General features: G+C 44.9%; 1 protein-coding gene across 1 annotated transcript in view; it reads right to left on the reverse strand.

The window, feature by feature from the left end:
* Positions 1-324: 324 nt before the first annotated feature.
* The window catches only part of ERC2 (ELKS/RAB6-interacting/CAST family member 2), a 916,748-nt gene continuing 897,026 nt past the window's right edge, over positions 325-20,046 (reverse strand). Inside the window, exon 17 of the mRNA XM_029918083.1 lies at positions 325-3,279. Within this exon, the coding sequence (XP_029773943.1) occupies positions 2,965-3,279 (315 nt within the window). The 3' untranslated portion in view covers positions 325-2,964. The remainder of the gene's footprint in view (positions 3,280-20,046) is intronic.

A 20,046-nucleotide genomic window follows, 5' to 3' on the forward strand; every position in this document is an offset into this window, starting at 1 on the left:
TTTTTTTAAAAAAGAGGGGAGGGATAGAAGAGAGAGAGAAGCAGGGGGAGATTGAGAGAAAGAGAAAGACAAAGGGATGGGAAGTCGGGAAGGAAGAAAGAAGGGAGATCCCACCAATGACTTAATTCCTTAATATGAACCTGTGGACCCAGCTATGTGTAAAAGGAAATGTACGCCTTGACCATTCCAGTAAAGGGAGTGCGCACCTTCCCTCTGCCTTTCCTTTTTCTTCAAGTCCTTAGGTTCCTCAAATGAAAATGCATGACCCAAAAAAATTAGAAACCACCACAACTGGAGCATTTATTAGAGATGGAATGAACTCACTTCAGAAAGAAACAAAGTTTATTTGATGAATATAAATAAGGCGATCAGCACAAAGTACTCCTCATACACATGGTAACAAATTTATGAACTGTACGTACCTTGTACGTCGTTGCACTTCTACTAGACACGAGGTTACGATGACTGGCTAATACATGCCCACTGGTAGTTTCTGAGGGTTCCTTAGTTTTATTTATTGTTTTCATTTTTTCATATAGGAGTCCATAATCACATGGTCAATATTCACAACCCACATGCCACTCACTTGGAAGAAAAGTTACAAGAAGCACTATCAAACAAGGGTCTCTGGGAATTAGATACACTGACCCCTGGCAGCATTCAAACGTCACTCTACACGAAAACATCTCAGAGAGAGCTTATGACAACACATTGGAGGTCTCATCAGAAACACTGTTTAAAATGTAAATTGAAACCCACTTTCAAATGAAAGTTGACACGCTGTTAACGTGCATACTGGATACACAAAAATCGTTAAATACAAAATTGAGACTGTACATCAAAATCAAATGGGGTATAAAGTACAAGCCTGCTTTTGCACAAAGTGAGAAGACCAACTTCTCCTAAATGTCAGCCTCAACTTTTTTCCTCAGCTTCGTTATGATTAGAGGGGTACCTGCTAACGTTTGAGCAAAGGAAAGATCTTCCTGACATCACAGTGTTGGTTGTAAACCCAGAGAATATTTTTAAGATGTGAAAAGGGAATTGTTTTGGTAACCCCCCCCCAACATCAGAGAATAGTACATGAGATGGGAAAAGATGCTATGTTAGACAGAATTTGATTTTTAAGGGACTGAAGAAGATGTCCCCTAATGGTAAGATTGATAATACTTTAAACCAACAAAAGTGGGGCAAAAAATTGATCCCCCAAACAATAGCTGTGACAAAATTGGCACATACTTAGAAAGAGCTAAGTACACACGGTTGGTTGCTTTTTCTGCTTTGAGGACCCGAATTCCCCTCATGGACCTCCTACTTTCTACTTCAAGTATTCAGCTGCAGAGTTCAGGTCAGGCTCTGGCTGTAGGAGGCAGTGGGGGCCGCCTACCCAAGGACACCCAAATTGTTCATTGGGACGTGTCTGCGGCCTGGGTTTGCAGTGTGACCTGAGGTCGAAATGTGCTGTATGTGCTTGCAAAGAACTCTGCTCGTTTCTCCAATGGAAATCTAAATCCCTTTGATAGTTAAAGGACAAACTTTTTAAACATTAATGTATTTGGATTGTTTATGCAACACGAAAGCTTTACATAGTACGCTATACTTACTGACGACAAGAACAAAGCCAGAAGCAAAAATCCTGCTTGAATATATTATTCCTAATGCACCAAGGATGAACAGTGCAAGTCAGACACAGATTCATCTTCACCGACAAATAAGGTGTCTGTCTTTTAAATACCTCGATGGCTCACGGGAGAGGTCCAGAGTTCATTGCACCAACACTTTGAAAAGTAATAATAACGACTAAATGCAATGCAAGACTTCAGGAACACCTGTGTAGAATCCTTTCCACAGCAGCAAAGAAAGACAACTGTATTTATTAAGGCCACTCATGCTTGACTTCACTGTTTATCCTTTTAAGAATGCAGATTTTCACTGCCCACTTGCATACATGTGGAAGGGTTTCTTCCATTGACGAGAAAGTGGATCGATAGGAGAGTTGCACATATTTGCCAGACTGGTCATGAGTTTTATGAAGTTATAACAACTTTAGTTATTTTCTAATCTTCAGAGGAAGCAGTAGGAGTTAAATTCTCCTTAGTACCATGTCACTGTATGTAAAGACCTTAAAATTTGGTCTCTTTCCCTGGCATGTGCTTTAAATAATTATGCTGTACCCACATACGTGTTGTGTAGAGCTATATACAGATACACAGCTTTTGTGATAATTCCTCATTCATCAATGTTTTCATGTTTGATGCTGAAAATGCTTTGGAATCCATGTTGGAGACATTTTTTAAAAAATGAGAAATGACCCTTCAAGCGTATACTGTTTGCACAGCATTTGGATCCTGAAATGTGGATGAGCCCCAGCTTCTTCGTGGAGACCTGCATGTACGGGAATGGGAAGTCGGAGGCTCGGGCCCAGCCCGGCCACGAGATGTGTGGAACACACAGAATAGAAATATGTAGGCGCCTCAGGCTTTTGCCACCCCCCAGTACAAAGACAGGGTAGATAAAATCATGAATGATCAATTTAGATGTGCCGTGCATTGTCAGAGACACACACCATTTTCTCATAAGGCGATTTCTTGGCAAGGATTAGTGGTTTAAAAAATTGATTTCATTTCCAACCTGGCCCAGAGGTAACTACTGGTTACACCATCAAAATGGAGTTCTTCACACAGCAGATTAAAGAAATAGAGGAGGGTAAAGGCTCGCCATTTTTGGTGTTTTGGTTTCTTGGTCAAACACTCCATGCATCTTGGTATACAAACACGGCCAACACCGCTCACGCACAGAGTTTACACTTTTTGATAATCTAATGCGTTAGGAATGACCACTTAGGCTGAACCGGCAGAAAACCTGGAGATGAAGCTAGTTGTCCAACAGAAGCTGACTCCACAGTTTAAATCCCATGGAGTTCAAATTTATCCAACGGTGTTTAAGTAACATAAATAAAATTGATCAGATAATGACATTCAGAAGAGATGATCCCGGTTCAATGCCCAAATCCTGACAAATAGGAGGATCTGTCATTTTTCTCCTCCTCCTCCTTCTTCCTGTCCAACATATCTGAATCCATGAGAAATGACATGAGATGATGATGGAAATATCAAGTCGAACGGAACTGTGCGCCATAATGGGAATGAATGAAAGCTCCTCTTCCAGTCCTGATGAGCGGTCCAGGTGGTGACGGCCAGCGACGTGAGCCGCGCTGCAGGAGGTGATCAGAATGTTGCCGCAGAGCTGCGTTTCCCCTTTAGTCTGCTCTTCAGATAGCTGCGACGAGAAAGCACACGACTTAGCAGGGGAAGCAACTGCCACTGATTGATCCAGGAGAGAATTCCCGGCCGGCGTTCCCGTACTCACCCCTGCGCTGACCCTCCACTACTCGCTTTGGCTGTGGTTGGTTGGGATGGGGAAGAGGGCAAGGGGGGAAGCACAGTGAAAGGACAAAGTGAACATGAAGTTATATTGAGAGGAGGCCTCTTTCAAAATATGTCACATCCAGGTATAGATGTCTCTTGATAGGCAAAAAGAAACTGAAATTGAAAGGAAATATATCAAAATATTCCAGTAATGGTTTCTTTTTTTATTTCTTTCTATTTTTTTTAATGTTTATTTTTGAGAGAGAGAGACAGAGTGTGAGCGGGAGAGGGGCAGAGAGAGAGGCAGACACAGAATCTAAAGCAGGTTCCAGGCTCTGAGTTGTCAGCACAGTACAGCTGTGGGTCGAACCCACAGACCTCGAGATCATGACCTGAACTGAAGTCAGACGCTCAACTGACAGAGCCACCGAGGCGCCCCTCAGTGATGATTTCTATGTGATCAGACCAGGGGTTCATTTTTTTTTTCTCTCCACACTTTTCTACAATGAGTATGGTTCTTAAACTATGTTTAGCTTGGCCTTAAAGAGATAAGAGAGTTAAAGATGGTCAAGACACCAGAAAATTTAACATTCGCCTGCAAACCATCTGAGAGTAACGATGCAAACATATACTGGCCCTGGCAAGCCCACTCCTAGGTAGAACGCAAAATGATGGAAAACAGGGACTCAAACAGATACCTAGCTGCACATGCTCATTGCAGCATTGTTCACAGCAGGTAGCAACAACTCCCAAGGGTCTACCAGCAAATGGATGGATAAACAAATGCAGTGCATGCATACAGGGGAATAGTACTCAGCCCTAAAAAAGAAATGAAGGTCTGATTCATGCCACAAGATGAATGACACTCAAAGACATCATGGCAGTGAAATAAGTGAATAAACCAGACAACAAAGGACAAATATTGCATGATTCCACTTACGTGAGATATCTAGAGTAGACAAATTCATAGGCACATAAAGTAGATTAGAGGCTTGCCAAGGGCTGGAGGGGAAGGGGCAGTGGGGAGTTATGGCTTAGTGGGTACAATTAAGCAATCGTTTGGGACAGTAAGAAAGTTCTAGAAATGGATAGTAGTGGTTGTACAACTCTGTGTATGTACTAAATGCCACTGAATTGCACTTAAATTGTACATTTGCACTGGTTAAAATGGTACATTTTAATGTATACTTTACCACGATAAAAACATACTTAAAAAAGGACATTGATATCTCGTTAGAGAGAGAACAAAACAACGCTGGCCTTCATCCCAGCCTGTGATGGCGTGTGTGTGTGCACGTGAGCGCATGCGTGTCCTGTACTCGACCCTACACATAAATGTAACAGTCATCCCTCTGCATGCTTCATGCCCTGGGGAACAGATATGCAGAGGAACCCTACTGTTCTCATTGCCCCAGTAAGAGGCACTTGTGTGGAATACAAGTGCAGGCTGGGAAGAATCAGTAAAATGGGTAGGAAGAAAGGACCAGCCCATATGACCCGTCAAATGCCGACTTTCTTCCCCGCTGATGCTCATTATCATTCACATATGGCCGATGAATGCTTTGGGAGTTTCCGGGCACATGGTAATAGTGCAGCAGCTATCTGGGGAATATGGCAGGGAAGGGAAAGATCAAACGCGTGCACGCGCGTGTGCGCACACACACACACACACACACTCACACATGTGTGAGCCACTTTTTATATACAGCCTGAGCTGTCTGACTTGGTGGTTGATGCACAGAACCTCTCAAGCCACACTGACTAATGAGTGCGCCAAAGATCCCAGTGTCTGTACAGGTAGGCAGTTATTTCCAGCCATCGTTAAACAGCGCAAATGAAATATGTGGCTTGGATGAACTCTGCTAATTCATACTCTGAGGAGTTTGGTGTAACCCTTCTGGTTAAGAAACTTGAATCGGGGCAAAAAAATGACTTTTGCAGAGCCAGAAAGCTAGGGAGTTCCTAGAGGAGATCATATTACTCATTCTGGCACATAAAATCTCTGCAAACTTTGTATGAAAATTGTAAGTCAGAGCACGCTTTCTGCTCCGTGAGCTGTGCATTGCTCTAATTCTTTTGTGCATTAAGCATTTCTTAATCATCCTTTTAAAGGGTTGACCAATATATTAAAAGGCCACATGATTAAAAGGTAAAGAGAAACCCAAAGTAGTACTAAAATGCACCGGTCATATTTTACAGATGGGGAAACGAGTGAAAAATAATTACAGTGAATGCCTGATGTCCTTGATGTTTTTCCAAGATAAAGTAGCAAAGAACAATCATTTATTCAGTTGAGAGAAAGATTTCCAGCTGGGTAGCAGGTCACTAGGCAGAACACAGTGCCTCACAACGGCACTCGTGTGTGCTGCGTGAGGGGTGCGCTGTGGAAGAGAGAACACTGAGAAACGGCTGCTGCTCCTTCAACCAGACAATCCATTCACGGGGAGGCCTAAGTGGCTTTGAGAGAAAGACTCAGATGACATTGCCAGCGGTTAGAAATGCAGATGATCCCTTGTTGGGGGGCAAATAAACCTATGCTTTAAAAAAAAAATAAAAAAAGGAATCCTAGTTTCCAGCTGTGAGGCAATCCAGGCAGCCCCCCGTGGTGGATCATCTCTGGCCAGTCCTGCCTCACCTCCATGGTCACAGCAGACCCACTCTGTCCCCACGCCTCTTCTCCTCAAGCACCCAACTCAGTGTTCTCACGCGCCCCCACAGAGCTGTTTCAATAACAACATCTACTCCATCTTGTGTTTCCTGTGTACAACCCGCATTTGCAATCCCGGCGCCCTCAGGATGGAGAAGGGGCTCTGGCCGTGCTGTCCTCTCTCTCCAGCCCCCACACTTCACGTTCCATCCTTGTTGGACTTGCTTCTGTAACACAAAGCTTTCTTTTCTCCTCATCTCACACACCTGTCTTTCCGTCTCATACGCGTTTACATCAACCCTGGACCTGACCTATGCCTACTTACTCCCTGGTCTCAGTTTAGATGTCCCTTCCTCCCCGAGAGCCTCGCCTGGCCCTCCTGAGGGCGGGATGTAGCAGGGCACCTCACGCATACTTCACTGTCCCCTTCTGGTGGCTTGCCTGGACTTTTACTATCCAATATGGTAGCCACTAGCCACATGTGGCTATTCAGCCCTTGAAATATGCCTGGTCCAAATTGAGATGTGCTATAAGTGAAAATACACAGCAGATTTTGAAGCTTTAGTGTGGATTTATTTTTTAGATTGATTTTGAATGAATATAAGTTAAAATATTGAATTTTAGTGTGCATTTAGTTTTCTTATTTTATTTTTCTTTTTCTCTGAATTTATTTTATTGAGTTTTTCTTTACATTCCAGTTAGTTAACATGCCATGCACTATTGGTTAGTATGAATTTAGTTTTTTAAATATTGATTTCATATAAAAATAATGTTTTGTTCATATTGGATCAAGTAAAATATAGTATTAGAATTAATTTCGATTTCAGTTAGTCTCTTATTTTTAATGTGGCTATGAGAACATTGAAAACAACTGGCTGGCATTATGTTTCTATATGAATAATACTGGTCTGGGCTATAAGCTCCATGAGGACAAGGACCAGGCCAGTCTTGCTCACCTAGTGCCCCCTGTGTCTTGCATAGTTCATGGAACAAACTGATTCACTCCTTCACGCCACAGGTATTAGGGAGCATCCAGAGTAGGCAGAATCCCTCCCCCTGCCCCCAGGCAAGACTTCCGGCTCTGATCCTGGAGACCAGACCGAGACCGTGAACATCTCATACCATGATTAAGGTCACCAATCCACTGACTTCAAGTTAATCAAAAGGGCTGATGTGAGCAGACCTGATTTAATCACAGGAACTTTGAATAGAACAGACTTTTCTCTTGTTAGTAGCAGGAGAGATAGGGAAATCTGAAACAGGAGAGGGATTTGCTGGGTTGAGATGGAGGGAATCATGGGACAAGGACCTGGAGGGTCCTGCACCGCCCACATGCAGCCCCTAGCTGACAGGCAGCAAGAAAGCTGGGCACTCAGTCCTACAACCACAAGGAACTGATTTCTGCTAATAGCTTGAATGAGCCCAGAGGTGGATGCTTCCCCGAGCCTCCAGATTAAAGTCCAGGGTGGTCAACACCTTGACTTTGGCCTTATAAGACCCTAAGAGAAAGACCCAGTGGTGTGTGACTTGGTTTCTGACCTATAGAAACTGTGAATTAATAAATGGGTGTTGTTTAAGTCCTTAAGTTGTGTTAATTTGTTATGCAGTGATAGCAAACTAACACAACTCCTCTGTGCCAGGCAAAGTGCTTGGTGCCAGGGGTATAGTGATAAAAAGGACAAGGGTGCCTGGGTAGCTCAGTCAGTTAAGCATCTGACTTCACCTCTGGTTATAATCTGGTGGTGAGTTCAAGTACCACATCAGGCTCTTAACTGACTCAGTTGGTTGAGTGTCTGACTTCACCTCAGGTTATGATCTGGTGGTTCATGAGTTCAAGCCCCATATTGGACTCTGTGCTGACAACTCAGAGCCTGGAGCCTGCTTTAGATTGCATGTGTCACTTTCTCTCTGCCTCTCCCCTGCTAGTGCTCTCTCTCTCTCTCAAAAAAAAAAAAACAAAACAAAAAACAAAAAACAAAACAAAACACCAAACCCTCCCCCTCCATTAAACAGGACAAACAAATATGCACCCTCGTGAAACCTGTATTTTTAGGAGCAAGACAAACAACAAATAGATCTACAAATAAAAGAATGAAGATTTTTAAAAATTTGTGCCTCAAGGGAAATGAACAGGGGTCTGTGACAGGCATGCTTATGATTTGACTACACAATTAGGACATATATTTTTTTTAATATGGAGAGATGTCCACAAATTTCCAATGAAAAAAAGCAGACCATGATTCTGTATGTGCAGTTCAAACACATTCTTGCTGCAACGCACACATAAACATAAACACTTACAAATGCATATACCAGAATATCATTAATAATTATTTCTGGGTGGTGTTTAAAATTTTTCTTCCTTGGAATTTTTGTTGTTCTTGGATTTTTTAAACCAAAGAATGTGTAACTGGTATCACAACAGAAGGCTGTTCCCATTGTGAAACGTGGTGGCTGGGCTCTTGGGGAAGGAAACACCCCTGCGGTTGGCGTGGGGGGGGAGGTTGGGGGTGACTGTGGGGGCGGGGCGCGCAGGCTGCGCACCGCAGTCAGATTCCACCCCAGGACAAGCGCCCCCAGGAGAGCAGGCTATAAACGTGTGGTGTCTCACAAATATTCCTTCAGACTGTTTTTCTTTGGAATAAAGACACCTGCCCGATTATGACTTTCTTCTCCTGCCCTTTCGGTAGTGATTTGCAGAAACTGGCTGGGAGAAAGGGGTCTTTGGTAAACACGGAGGGGTTAAAGGGGAAACTGTTTAATAACAGTAGTAAAACGCAGGCTATTTTTGACATCTGGGTTAATGTCCATTACACTCCATGTGCTTTCCAAATGTGTGCTGTGCCCCCAGGTACAAAAACAGACACCCATTCACTCGGCTTTGGATGCCCCTGACATTGCACATGGTGCCCACATAACAAGAGCAAGGCCCTGATAGGCTAATTGACACTGTGGAGGAGAAGAGCTGCCCTGGAGCGGCGCAGGCGTCCTGCAGCCTAACTCCACTAAGCGATTCTTCTCACAGGAAAACCCAACGGAGTAGTTTCTGCTTAAAAAAAAAAAAAAGGGAGAGAGAGAGAGAGAGAGAGAGAGAGAGAGAGAGAGAGACATCTATAACTACATCTGTGTTATTACTTAACATCTTTTAAAACTGGGCGGAATGGGTTTCCCGTTTTCCTCATGAAGATTTATTTATTATTGTTGTGATCAAAGTGGCAACAAATTATGTTAAATCATTTAATTTTCTTGATAGGAGCAACCACCTTGAAGCCATAATTCAAAAATATGAGTGGAGAGCAACATTTTACCTTGCAAGTGGCCTCCTACAGCTCCACAGGGCAATAAAATGTAACACTTGAGAGCCCAAAGGGCTGCTGCAGATGGGGGTGGGGTGGGCCCAGCAAGCCGGCAGCTCCGAATTGCAAACTGCTGCTAGGGACTGTGGAGCTTTCTGGCCAGGGCAGCTAGAGAACGGGGGTTTGGATTTCAACTTCGGTTTCTGTGCACTGGGTACAACTCACCCACAGTGTTTTAAATCAAGGAAATCGGATGGATGGCAGCATACACGTCTATGTCTTCTTACGATTTATTTCTCTAGTTATTATCGTAGTCAGTTATTCATAGCTGATATTCCACGCAGGCCATCCGTCACCATGCTCTGTGCTGTTGCAGAAATGATCTCAAACAAGCTGGGGAGCGCCGTGGTACCAATCGGGTTGAACAGCCCCTGACACAGATGAGGAAACTGAGGCTTCCAGGGACGCAATGCTTTGGGTCAAATTCCCACCTTCCTGGGGCCTGATCCGAACCCATATCTTCTCGCTCCTAGAGCCCATTCTCTTTACTACGATGCCAGAATTTTCTAAATTTTGATCCTTTGTGTTCCACCTTCCCAGTTTTTGTAATCTCTTCATAAACACCTGTCACATTTAATTAAACTTTTTCTTTAAAAATTTTTCCTAAGATTTTTCTATTATTATTTTTTTGTGTTTTTTATTTATTTTGAGAGACAGACAGAGACAGCATGAGCAAGGGAGGGTCAGAGAGAGAGAGAGAGAGAGATACAGAATCTGAAGCAGGCACCAGGCTCTGAGATGTCAGCACAGAGCCTGACGCGGGACTTGAACCCATGAACCGTGAGATCATGACCTAAGCCTAAGCCAGACACTTAGCCGACTAAGCCACCCAGGTACCCCAAGATTTTTCTTTTAAAGAAGGATTTATTTTATGTAAGTAAGTGCTTGTTTGCATAACTAAAAATTGAGGCCTGTGCTCCAAGAAAAAAGAAAGATTTATTTCAATGCCATAATAGAGGCAGTATTTATCTAACACTCATAATAATTGCACAGCTATTAAGATAAAGTGTCCATGAAACACCGAACGCTATCTTCTTGTGGACATGCCGTGCCCTGACTGCCCCCAGCCCTGTCTTGGGGACCATTTCCACTCCCCAGCAGTGGCCTTCAGCAAGGAGTGCCTGGCAGGGGTCACTGGGCTTGCACATTCTCACACCCAGGCCACCAGCCGTCCCTAGCACTGCCGCAGGTGACATGCTAGGCCAGGCTGCTATAGGCCAGCTTTTCTCTTTCCAAGGGCAGAAGGCAGCAGGAGTAAAAGTCAGAAATCTGCTATTCAACATCAGCGTCATGTACTCTGTGTAATTTTTAAAACATTGGTTGCATAGAAATGTGCTTTTAGTTGTAAGGTTTCTTGAAATAATACTTTCTTCAGGCTGAGAGACTTCCCAGAAACCAAAGGCCCTTGCCACTCAACTCCAGGATTTCTTGATTTGATGTCGTGGACACATGGGGCTGGGTCATTCTTTGTTGTGGGGATGGTTCGCGTTATGGGATGCTTAGCAACATCCTGGCTTCTGCCCACTGGATGCCATCATCCACTCTCCCAGGCATGATGATCAAAAATGTCTCCCGATATTGCCAAATATTATCTGAGGAGCAAATCCTGCCCCCACGACTTGAGAATCACTGGTCTAATCTGTTGTTTTGTATTTAATGGTTGGCTGTGCCCTTTTAAACATCATTATATTTCTGCTAAAGTGCGTATTGCATACCTGCATCTACCAAACTATACAAGGCATGAACAATTTCGCAGAAATAAACATCTATTCTAAGCTGCCATCACGTTATTTCAGACACGGCTGCACAGATTTGAAAGTCCTGTGGAAATGGGAACAACCTAAGTAATAAAAATAATGAAAATGTACAACTTATCTGACATAAAGTAGAAATGCCACAATCCTGAGATAGCAAGACACCTAAGACACTTGCTGAGCTAAGTGAAAAGGTAAAATCTAGTTTAAATTTATAGCATTCTTTCAGTGTCCCTCTAGGAGTTTGGCATTTTGCCAGGGCTCCTTGTTAAAAATTTGTTAAACGTGTTTGGCATTAATGCAAACACAAAGTGGTCATTTGTTACAAATTCTATTGGAATGCATTCATTTAAGGCAATGAAGTAGTTACTAGAAAAGAAAAAAAATGTTCATTAAGTACATTTTAAAAATACAATGATGTATGCAGTGTGTAACTGTGGCGCCCTGGTGGCTATATAAATCGCTGACAGAATAACCACACATTGTGTTTAGTTTGAAATTGGAATCTTTTAAACATAAGTGATAGAACAAAAACTGGTTTTGTTTGTTGTCAAACCCGATGTTAGTCTTTCTTTTCCGAACTTGTTAAAATAACCAAAAGTTTGGCATATAATTTCTAACATCTCAAATCAGTGAAACGTATAGGTTAAAATGATGCTTTGGGGATCTTTGGGGGTGCTGAGAGTGACACTGGAGACAGGGACTGTTTCAACAACCAGCACACCCGTGCCCTGGAGAGAGCGACAATGCCCGAGTCATCCCGGAGAGCCCCACGCAGGGAGGGAGGGCCACTCCCTCCGCGCCTGACAGTTGTCTGAGGTTATAAGGTTACCTGGAGGGGAAAACCATCCGCTTTCATCACGGAGACAATGGAATCCTATGAGCAAATATCCTAAGCCTTGTGAATAGAACTTCCACCCTGAACTGTTCACACAAAGGAATTATTGCTGAGTAATTATTGCTTAGCTCCCCGACAATATGGTTCCTGGAGCTCAGCTTTGGGAGAGAGAGGGGCAATTTGTCATGATATGACATTCAGGCCCTGCAACATAGCCTGTTGTGGATGTTAGCATAGAATACACCATCCCACAGTCCCTAAATGTTTGCTGAAACTGGTCCAAAAGGTGAATAGAAAAGTCACACCTCACAAGGGTATTCAGGCATTATTCACTGCTTTCTCCTTCCCTCTCTCTCTTGTTCTGACATATTCATGGCCATGAAAGTGTCTATGGAATAGAACAGAATCCCAGGGGTCCAGAAAGTCACAAGCCCAAATCCCCATGTCCCCCAAACCTCTCTTTTGGTTGGCCTCTTTTGCTGTCTGAGTTTGGTATTGTCCAGTCTGCCCTTGAAGGACATGGATCCAGGGTATCTTGGCCCCAAGTTCTTGAAACATTCTCTGAGATCAAGAATAAACTTAGACAAAACCTAGCATTCTGCATGTGGCCTGGAAAAGTTTGCCTTTCTCTTCAGAAGTGCCCCAAAGGACCAAGAACCAATAAGTCTAAGAACAGGGAGAAAATACTTCCAGAAGTAACAAGAGTACATGATACAAAAGATAAGAACACATTCCAAGCACTATTACAGAGCGCATTTGGTTTTACACCATTTGGTGGGCTCTTATAGATGACAAATAGACAAATAGTTGACTCATCCACATCGTTAGGCCCTCTTGTAGGATCTTGGAAAAAGTCTGTGTACTTGAGGGGCCAAAGCTTAAGCCCCTTAGCTTCATGGTAAATTCCTCTGCCTGCAATTAAAGTTTAGTTTTGAGATGGCATTTTCAAATTCAATTGAGGATAAAGTAAAACATGTTTTCGAATCCCTTCCTGACAAGAATTTAGTTTTTGTATCAGCTTGCCACAGCACAGCGGGGCCACAGCCCGGGTGCTAAGAAAGAGGTCATGTGCAGTGTTGAGATGATCCTCCTAGAAAGAGGAGCCAGCAAGGCATTTTGCAGAATTTGAAACATGAAGGAACAATTTGATATCTCAAGTTTGCAGACCAGAAGTGGCTCAGATGACAAGTGTTTACAACAGGATCTTCATAGAGCCAATAATGGCAATTAGTCCCCAGAATTGGAAGGCGCCCTTCCCGCCTCACTGAGGTGGAATGCCATTTACTCTTGGGCTGGCGACTAATTAGGGGTCTCTTTTGAAGATCAAGGTTTTGTGATCCCTGCTTCTTAATAACATGGTTTGCCTGTCGGCCACCTGGGTCCAGGCGAGACCTCCCTTTCTCCCCCTCCCCAAACAGCAGGCACTGCCTTAGGCAAGGAGCAAGTGTGGGCAGGAAAACACAGATCCAGCCGGTTGAGCAATTTAACCTCTTCACCACCAAGGTCCTGTAGCCCAGTGCTCCATCGGGCTGCCCAGAGATGGAGATGGTGGACTTGGTTTCTCTGACTGGGCGGGAAGCCTGGGCCTAATGCAGAGAACCCCCTTCAAGGTGCACACATGACGCAGCTTGCTTTCTTATGTGGAAGAGAGGCCGGAAGACTCCACTTTTCCAAATGAGTGGCAAAGCAAGAGGCCCTTTGCATTTGCTTCAGGCTGCGCTATTCGGATTTTAGAAGTGACTGGAATAAAGAAGGCTGGAGGTTGAGGGGAAGGACGGTCAAGTACGCCTTCTGAGTCTCTAATCTGACCGGCATCAGGCCCAAGAGGCTGAGATGCCTGCATCTGCAGAGTTCTTGCCAGGGTCCCCAAGGCCTGGCTACATGATGCTGGGCTGGCTGCTATGCTCTGCAGTTAGTGCAGGAGAGGCCAGAACGGCAGGAAAAGTAAGCTGCAAAGAATTAAACTTGTAACAACTTGGGCAAAGCACAAACAGCAAGTGAGGCTGGTCCTTGAGCTGTTGACACACTCTGGCCTGGGTCGGCTGTGGTCACTAAACCCATTAGCGTTCCGATGTGGCAACAGCTAATGCAGCAAGTTCAATGTGTTTTTGTTTAATTTTTAAATGCTGGGTGCACGCCGGCAACGATGGCCGCTAAAGGCAGTCAACCCCACTGCCATAAACACAGTCATCATTGTCGGTGATCCGAAATTCATATTTTAAACTATTTATTTTTGGCAGATAGGGGTTGAATGGAGTTTTGCATTTGATTAACTGTGCTTTAATTTCAACTTGCTTCAAAGTTTTCTGTGTTTTCTGAGCAGCTGCCAAATCAGAGTTTCCTGCAACAAAAGGTACTAGCCTTCTTGGGGGCTGGAAAGACCTCTTTGGAAGGTGGAAAGGCAAAAAAGAAATGTATAAACACAAGCCAGCAACCAGCTGAGTGACAGGCCTTTTAGAGACATTCAGGCTCTCTGAGCCTTCTGAGCCCGAATCACAGGCACCTGTAAATATGGGCATAGGAAAAAAGTGACCTCATTTTGGTCTGCAGAGTTGAAAGTGATATGGGTTCTTAAATGAGACATCAAGGCAGATTCAGCTTGGATTTGATATTATCTTCAAGTTATGCTTATGAAAAGTAAGAGAATCCTTCCTTCCTTTCCTTCTTCCCTTCCCTTCCTTCCTTCCTTTGCTCCTTCCTTCCTTCCCTCCTCCCTTCCCTCCCACTCTCCCTCCCACAATTTTCAAAGCATCTATCAGGAACCAAGCTAAGTCCTGGGGACATGTGGCTGAACAAAACAGACACGGACTTCATGGAAGGCACATCTAGTGAGCATGTCAGACATTACATTCCACAAGTAATTAAAATGAATATATGATTTACAAATTAAAATTTCAGAGGAGAGTGATATCCTCAAATTCACTGAGCACTGACATTTTGTTTCACGGCATCCAGTCCTGGCACGCTGAAGAGGTTGCTGTTATTAATCACTGATCCAGAAACAGGAGCAGAGAGGTAAAGTTGCACACTCAACATCACAGCTAGTAGGTGGGGCCATGGTGCAATCTTGCACACCAGGACATCAAATCCCAACTTGCAGGGGCCTGACAGGTGTGACAGGAGGGCTGGAAACGCCATCCAGGAAGTAACGTCTCTGGTGGTTACATGCACCTGCTGGAAGGGAACGGCTCCTTCCTCTCCCTCTTCCTTGTCGTCTTTCTCACTGTGCTAATAGAAAAGTAAGTCCGTGGATTTCTATGCATTCCTAGGATTTTGTCCAGACTCTCTGTCCTTTGAAAAAAGCACCTTTAGTTGGTGCTTTTTGTCCCTCAACAAGAGCTCACCTACAGGCTCCTTCAAAAGCGTCTGCTTCAGAGTATCAAGGTCCATACCTCCTCCTTCCTGTCCAAGAGTCCCGGCCTTCCAGCATTGTAGCATTGGGGATGATTAATCACTTTTAAATATGAAAAAAATTAACATGTCCGAAGCATTCTTCTCCACTGTCAAATGTTTTGTTTTAACATAGATCCAGAATGGCTCCCTTTCCCAGCGGTGCCAAAGCAATACATTTTCAGTTGGAAATTCAACTGCAGAAATCCTGTCCAGAAGCCCCAAGCTATATATCTTAACATCTTAATTTCATTTAAAAGGAATGCAATGATTGATCATGTATCATTCTGAGATTGAGCGAACTATCTGGGGGACTCCAATCTATTGCTTCTGCACAACTGATGGGCTATTCACATGTTTCCTGGCTGCACGAGGACTGTGGGGTCCAAGTGGTCTTTGAAGGAGTGGAATGCTAAAAAGATTATTGAGGGAGGGTCGGCCTTTACCGGCAAAGTGTAATTCCAAGGCTTTACTTGCTCCAAATTAGAGCTCCCCAGTGATGGCCAGGATGTCTGCTGCTGAGGTACTCCCTCTCCCCCACCCCACACAGGGAATCTGGCCTTCCTGACCTTATCCTTTGACTGGTAACTTTGAAAGGCCTGGGGAAAACCTTCACATGAAATCCATTGGCATTGGTGGGACTTGACTTCTTATCCATGAGATTTTATTTAGCCTAAAGCTGCTTTGTCACAAAGGAATTTTTACTGCAGTATAAACAAAATGGCACCTTCCTGGGACTTCTGGGCCGGGCCACTGGTATCACAGCTACTGTTTTGGTTTCCACTCAGGATACCATTATAAACTCTTCATGTTGGGTAGAGATGCTTGGTCAGCAGGAAGATGTCCAGACATTTCAGAACAAGATTTCTGGAGAGTCTATAGTACCACCGATCTTGTGCTAGATGTATGGGTGGGAGCAGTCCATGAAAACATGGTACTTAAGTCCAAGTTTGTATTCTACAATGGCAGACCCACTAGGAGTTTCACGTGGTACAGGTTTTAAGCAGCACATAGAGAACAAGATGGCTCCAAAATTGTGATCCGTCTCTATAAACGCACACATGCAGGGTTTGCTCAGGAAGCTCACCGCTCCACGGATCACTTTAAAGGGAAAAGATGATGTGCCCCCCCCCCCAAAGAAGAACAATGTAGAAGGAGGAGCTAGAAGAAAGCAGAGGCTATTTCTAAGGAAATCCCAGGCTGGTCACATTTTCACAGCACTTAAAAGGAGACATGCTCCCAGGCTTGAATTTATCTTGTAAAGTGACTGTCTACTCTTCCAGGCACATGGCTGTGGCCTTCAGTGTTGCCTCTGCCTCTAGCTCCTGCTCAGGGATTAGGTGAACCCTGCAATGCCACTGGGACGGATGGGCTCCAAGGGTGACTGAGAAATAGTAAACAAGAGGGCCCTCAGGCAGACCCATTCTCTCCTCTGTCCTGAGGCTTCTGGCTATCATGAATGTTTCCCACCGAGATGCTAGATTCGGAGGTGCCCTGAGAGGGGATCCTGTGCTGCTTTTGGTGCTGGTCACTTTGAAGGCTAAAGAGGGGGAAAAACACATTTTCATAATTTAGGAACTGACTGGAAGTTTGCCTATTAAGTCCTATGGTCCTGACAGGCAGAGACTGGGTTTAACTCTTCCAAGAAAGGCAAGCAGCCAGGAGGAAGAGAGGGCTACGAAATGCCTTGAGGAAGAATTAGGCCAGAGATCAAGGAGCTGGGGCATGAAAAAGTGGCCACCTGATGGATGACACCAGTGGCATCTTCGGAGCTGCTTCAGTACCAGTACAGTACATCTCCCAGGCACCCCAGCAGTCCCCGTGTGCCCCCGAGTCCCCAGAGACCTGGGCGTTGCTGTAGAGAACTGCCTTGGGATCCAGTCCCAGGTGACGCTACAAATGTCCATAAAGGCACACACAACTCCCGACTGGCAGGGCCGAGAGTCCCGTGCACAAAGACGCACACAGCTGAGTCCCCGCTCAGGGCTTTTGTGTATATTGTTCCCTCCGCCTGGAGCACTGTCCCATCACCCTTCACCTCGCTGCCTTCTCCTCATCCTTAGATGTCGTCTGAAATGCCACTTCTTCAGGCGCGCCTTCCCTGACTACTCTTTCTGGTCAAATCCCCTGGGCCAGCATGCCCTCAGCACTCCCTCCACCCTCTCCCCCAGCGTGCTCCGGTTCCGAATGATCTGGCATCAGGCACAGAGGCCAGCATTTGATTGATGCTTGACTGCAGCCCCGGCCTCCGCTGTCTCCACGAGGACAGGCTGTGTATGTCTTGCTCTCTGCTGTACTTCGTATGTGCCTGCCACATGGTGGGTGTTCAACAAATATTTCAGTGGATTAAGGGGAGAGGGAAGCTATCGATGATAACAAACATGTATCGAATGCTTCCATGTGGCAGGATTATTCCTAAGGGCCTTACAGCAGGGGTTTCAATGCTGGCTCTATTGACATTTTGGATCCGATGATTCTGTGTCGTAGGGGCTGTCCTATGCCTTGTGGGGTGTTTAGCAGCATCCTGAGCCTCTACCCACTACATGCCAGTGGTACGCGCAGCCCTCCCCAAGTCATGGCAATCAAAAATGTTTCCAGATTTCCAAACACCTCCAGGGAGGGCAACCCCACCCTTGGTCCCTGTTGAGAATAACTGATGTACACATACTAACCCACTTAATGTGCATAGTCACGCCAGGAACTGGGAACTATCCTTTTCCTCGTGTCAGAGTTAAGAAAACTGAGGCCCAGAGTGGTTAAATGACTTGCCTCAAATCCCATCACTAGCTGGAAACTAAGCCAGGACCCAGGTGGTTCAGTTTCTCAATCTGAAGAGGCACTAGAATGAAAAAGGGCTGGCTCAAGGTCACACAGGTAATAGGTGGCCCATGTGGGACTGGCCTTTCTCATCTTCACCCAGTGAGCTTCCTGGCCAGGGCCCTGGGCTGCATTCTCAGACTGTCTCAAACCAGGGTCCTTTACTGGGGCTGGGCTGGGTTTCTGGAAAGACAGCTTATAGATCAGAAGTGACTGCACATCTTCTGTTCACTGACTGCTTCTCTTTCCTAGGTCCATGGCCAGTAATACCCAAGACCCTCTGGAAGCAAGGCTGTCAGACACTAGCAAGATGAGGTCAAGTGCACCGCACTCTTAGGCATGCAGAAGGCTCAGTGCACTGTTACAGGGAAGCCAAGACTTAGATTCGGATCTGCCTATGACTCACTATGGTGGGTCCATAAGCCCCAGACCACAGTTTGGCCAAACTGGGTAGTGATCCAAATTTGGGGAATACCAACCTTTCTGTACTTGCTCAAGCAACTCTATTTGTGGACCCTTGGTCTCTCATCCAAGGATGGATAAGTGGATGACACTGTTCACCTCAGAGGGTCCCCATGAGCCAGGGCCTAACAGAAGCTCTGCACATGTGAACTACCTATCACTCCTTCCCCTTTCCAGTTTGGCTGCCTTCAGGTAAATCTGTCCTCTCTGAGCCTCAGTTCTTTTCATCTACAAAGTGATGATAATAATTCTACCTTCTCCAGGTGGTTGAGAGGATAAAATAAAATGAGTTTTCTTATAAAGCCCCCTGACCAGTGCCTGACATGTAGTAGGTGTCCACTTATCAGGACTGCTTGTTACCTCCTCCTCTACACTAACCCATACAGAGGAGAGAGATGGGCATCAGGACCAGAGTTCAAAAGTTCCAGTGTTGGATATTCATGCCTAGGTTATTCATGGGCTGGGCCAGGGCTGGTCATCTTCATGAAAGGAAGGCAGAACAAAGATACAGCACCTCACAGGGCCCAGAAGGAAAAGAGGTAGAAGGAACCCAGAGCTCCCCTCACTCACTGGCAGCCTCACTCTTTCTCCTTGGGTCCTTCCTGTTGGCACAGCCGACCCGCTTTCCACAACTCCAGCTGTTAGATAAACTTTCAAGGATATTTCTGTGGCAGGTACAAACCTGGACATGAAGCCTCAGGAAGAAATCCTAAATTAATTATATGTCAACATTTAAGCCACAAGAAGGAGCAGTTGTCATAAATTTTTGGGAGGTTAGAATCCAACTTTAGTTGTAAATGTGAGCAAGCTCACTGACTCACTTGTGAACTGGTGCCAACAAAATGATATATTTTACATTCTTTCACAGCTTGTTTTGGCTAAACACAATGAAGAAAAGGGGGGTGGATTGCAGTTTTTATTCTTCACTGGGCAGATATGGTCAATCATGCAAAAGAACTACACTACACATGTGCCAAACCAGAAAAAATTAGCTCAGTTTACCTACTTTTTCTGTTGCCTTCCACCCTCACTGAAAATGGAAATGAGCCTGAAAACCCAAAAAAAGGTCTTAGGCACTCTGGTCACCTTGAGTATGGCCCACGGCTGGACATTCCTGACAACAGAGCAAGATTTTCCCAGGAGTCTTGCCCAATTTCTTCAGTCCTGACCAAACCCTGGTATAATAATGGCTTCTGAAACATCATTTCTCTGAGCACTGGTCACTGGTTAAATTTGGTGTCTAGCAGTCACTGGGAGAAAGGCTGAAAGTCTCTAATCTTCAAGAGATTAAGAAGGTGGAAACTTCCTGGGGTGCCTGGATGGCTCAGCTGGTTGAGCATCCAACTTCAGCTCAGGTCATGATCTCATGGTCCGTGGGTTCAAGCCCTGCATCAGGCTCTGTGCTGACAGCTCA

This window comes from Suricata suricatta, chromosome 12 (genome assembly GCF_006229205.1).
Source record: "Suricata suricatta isolate VVHF042 chromosome 12, meerkat_22Aug2017_6uvM2_HiC, whole genome shotgun sequence".
Classification (NCBI taxonomy): Eukaryota; Metazoa; Chordata; class Mammalia; order Carnivora; family Herpestidae; genus Suricata; species Suricata suricatta.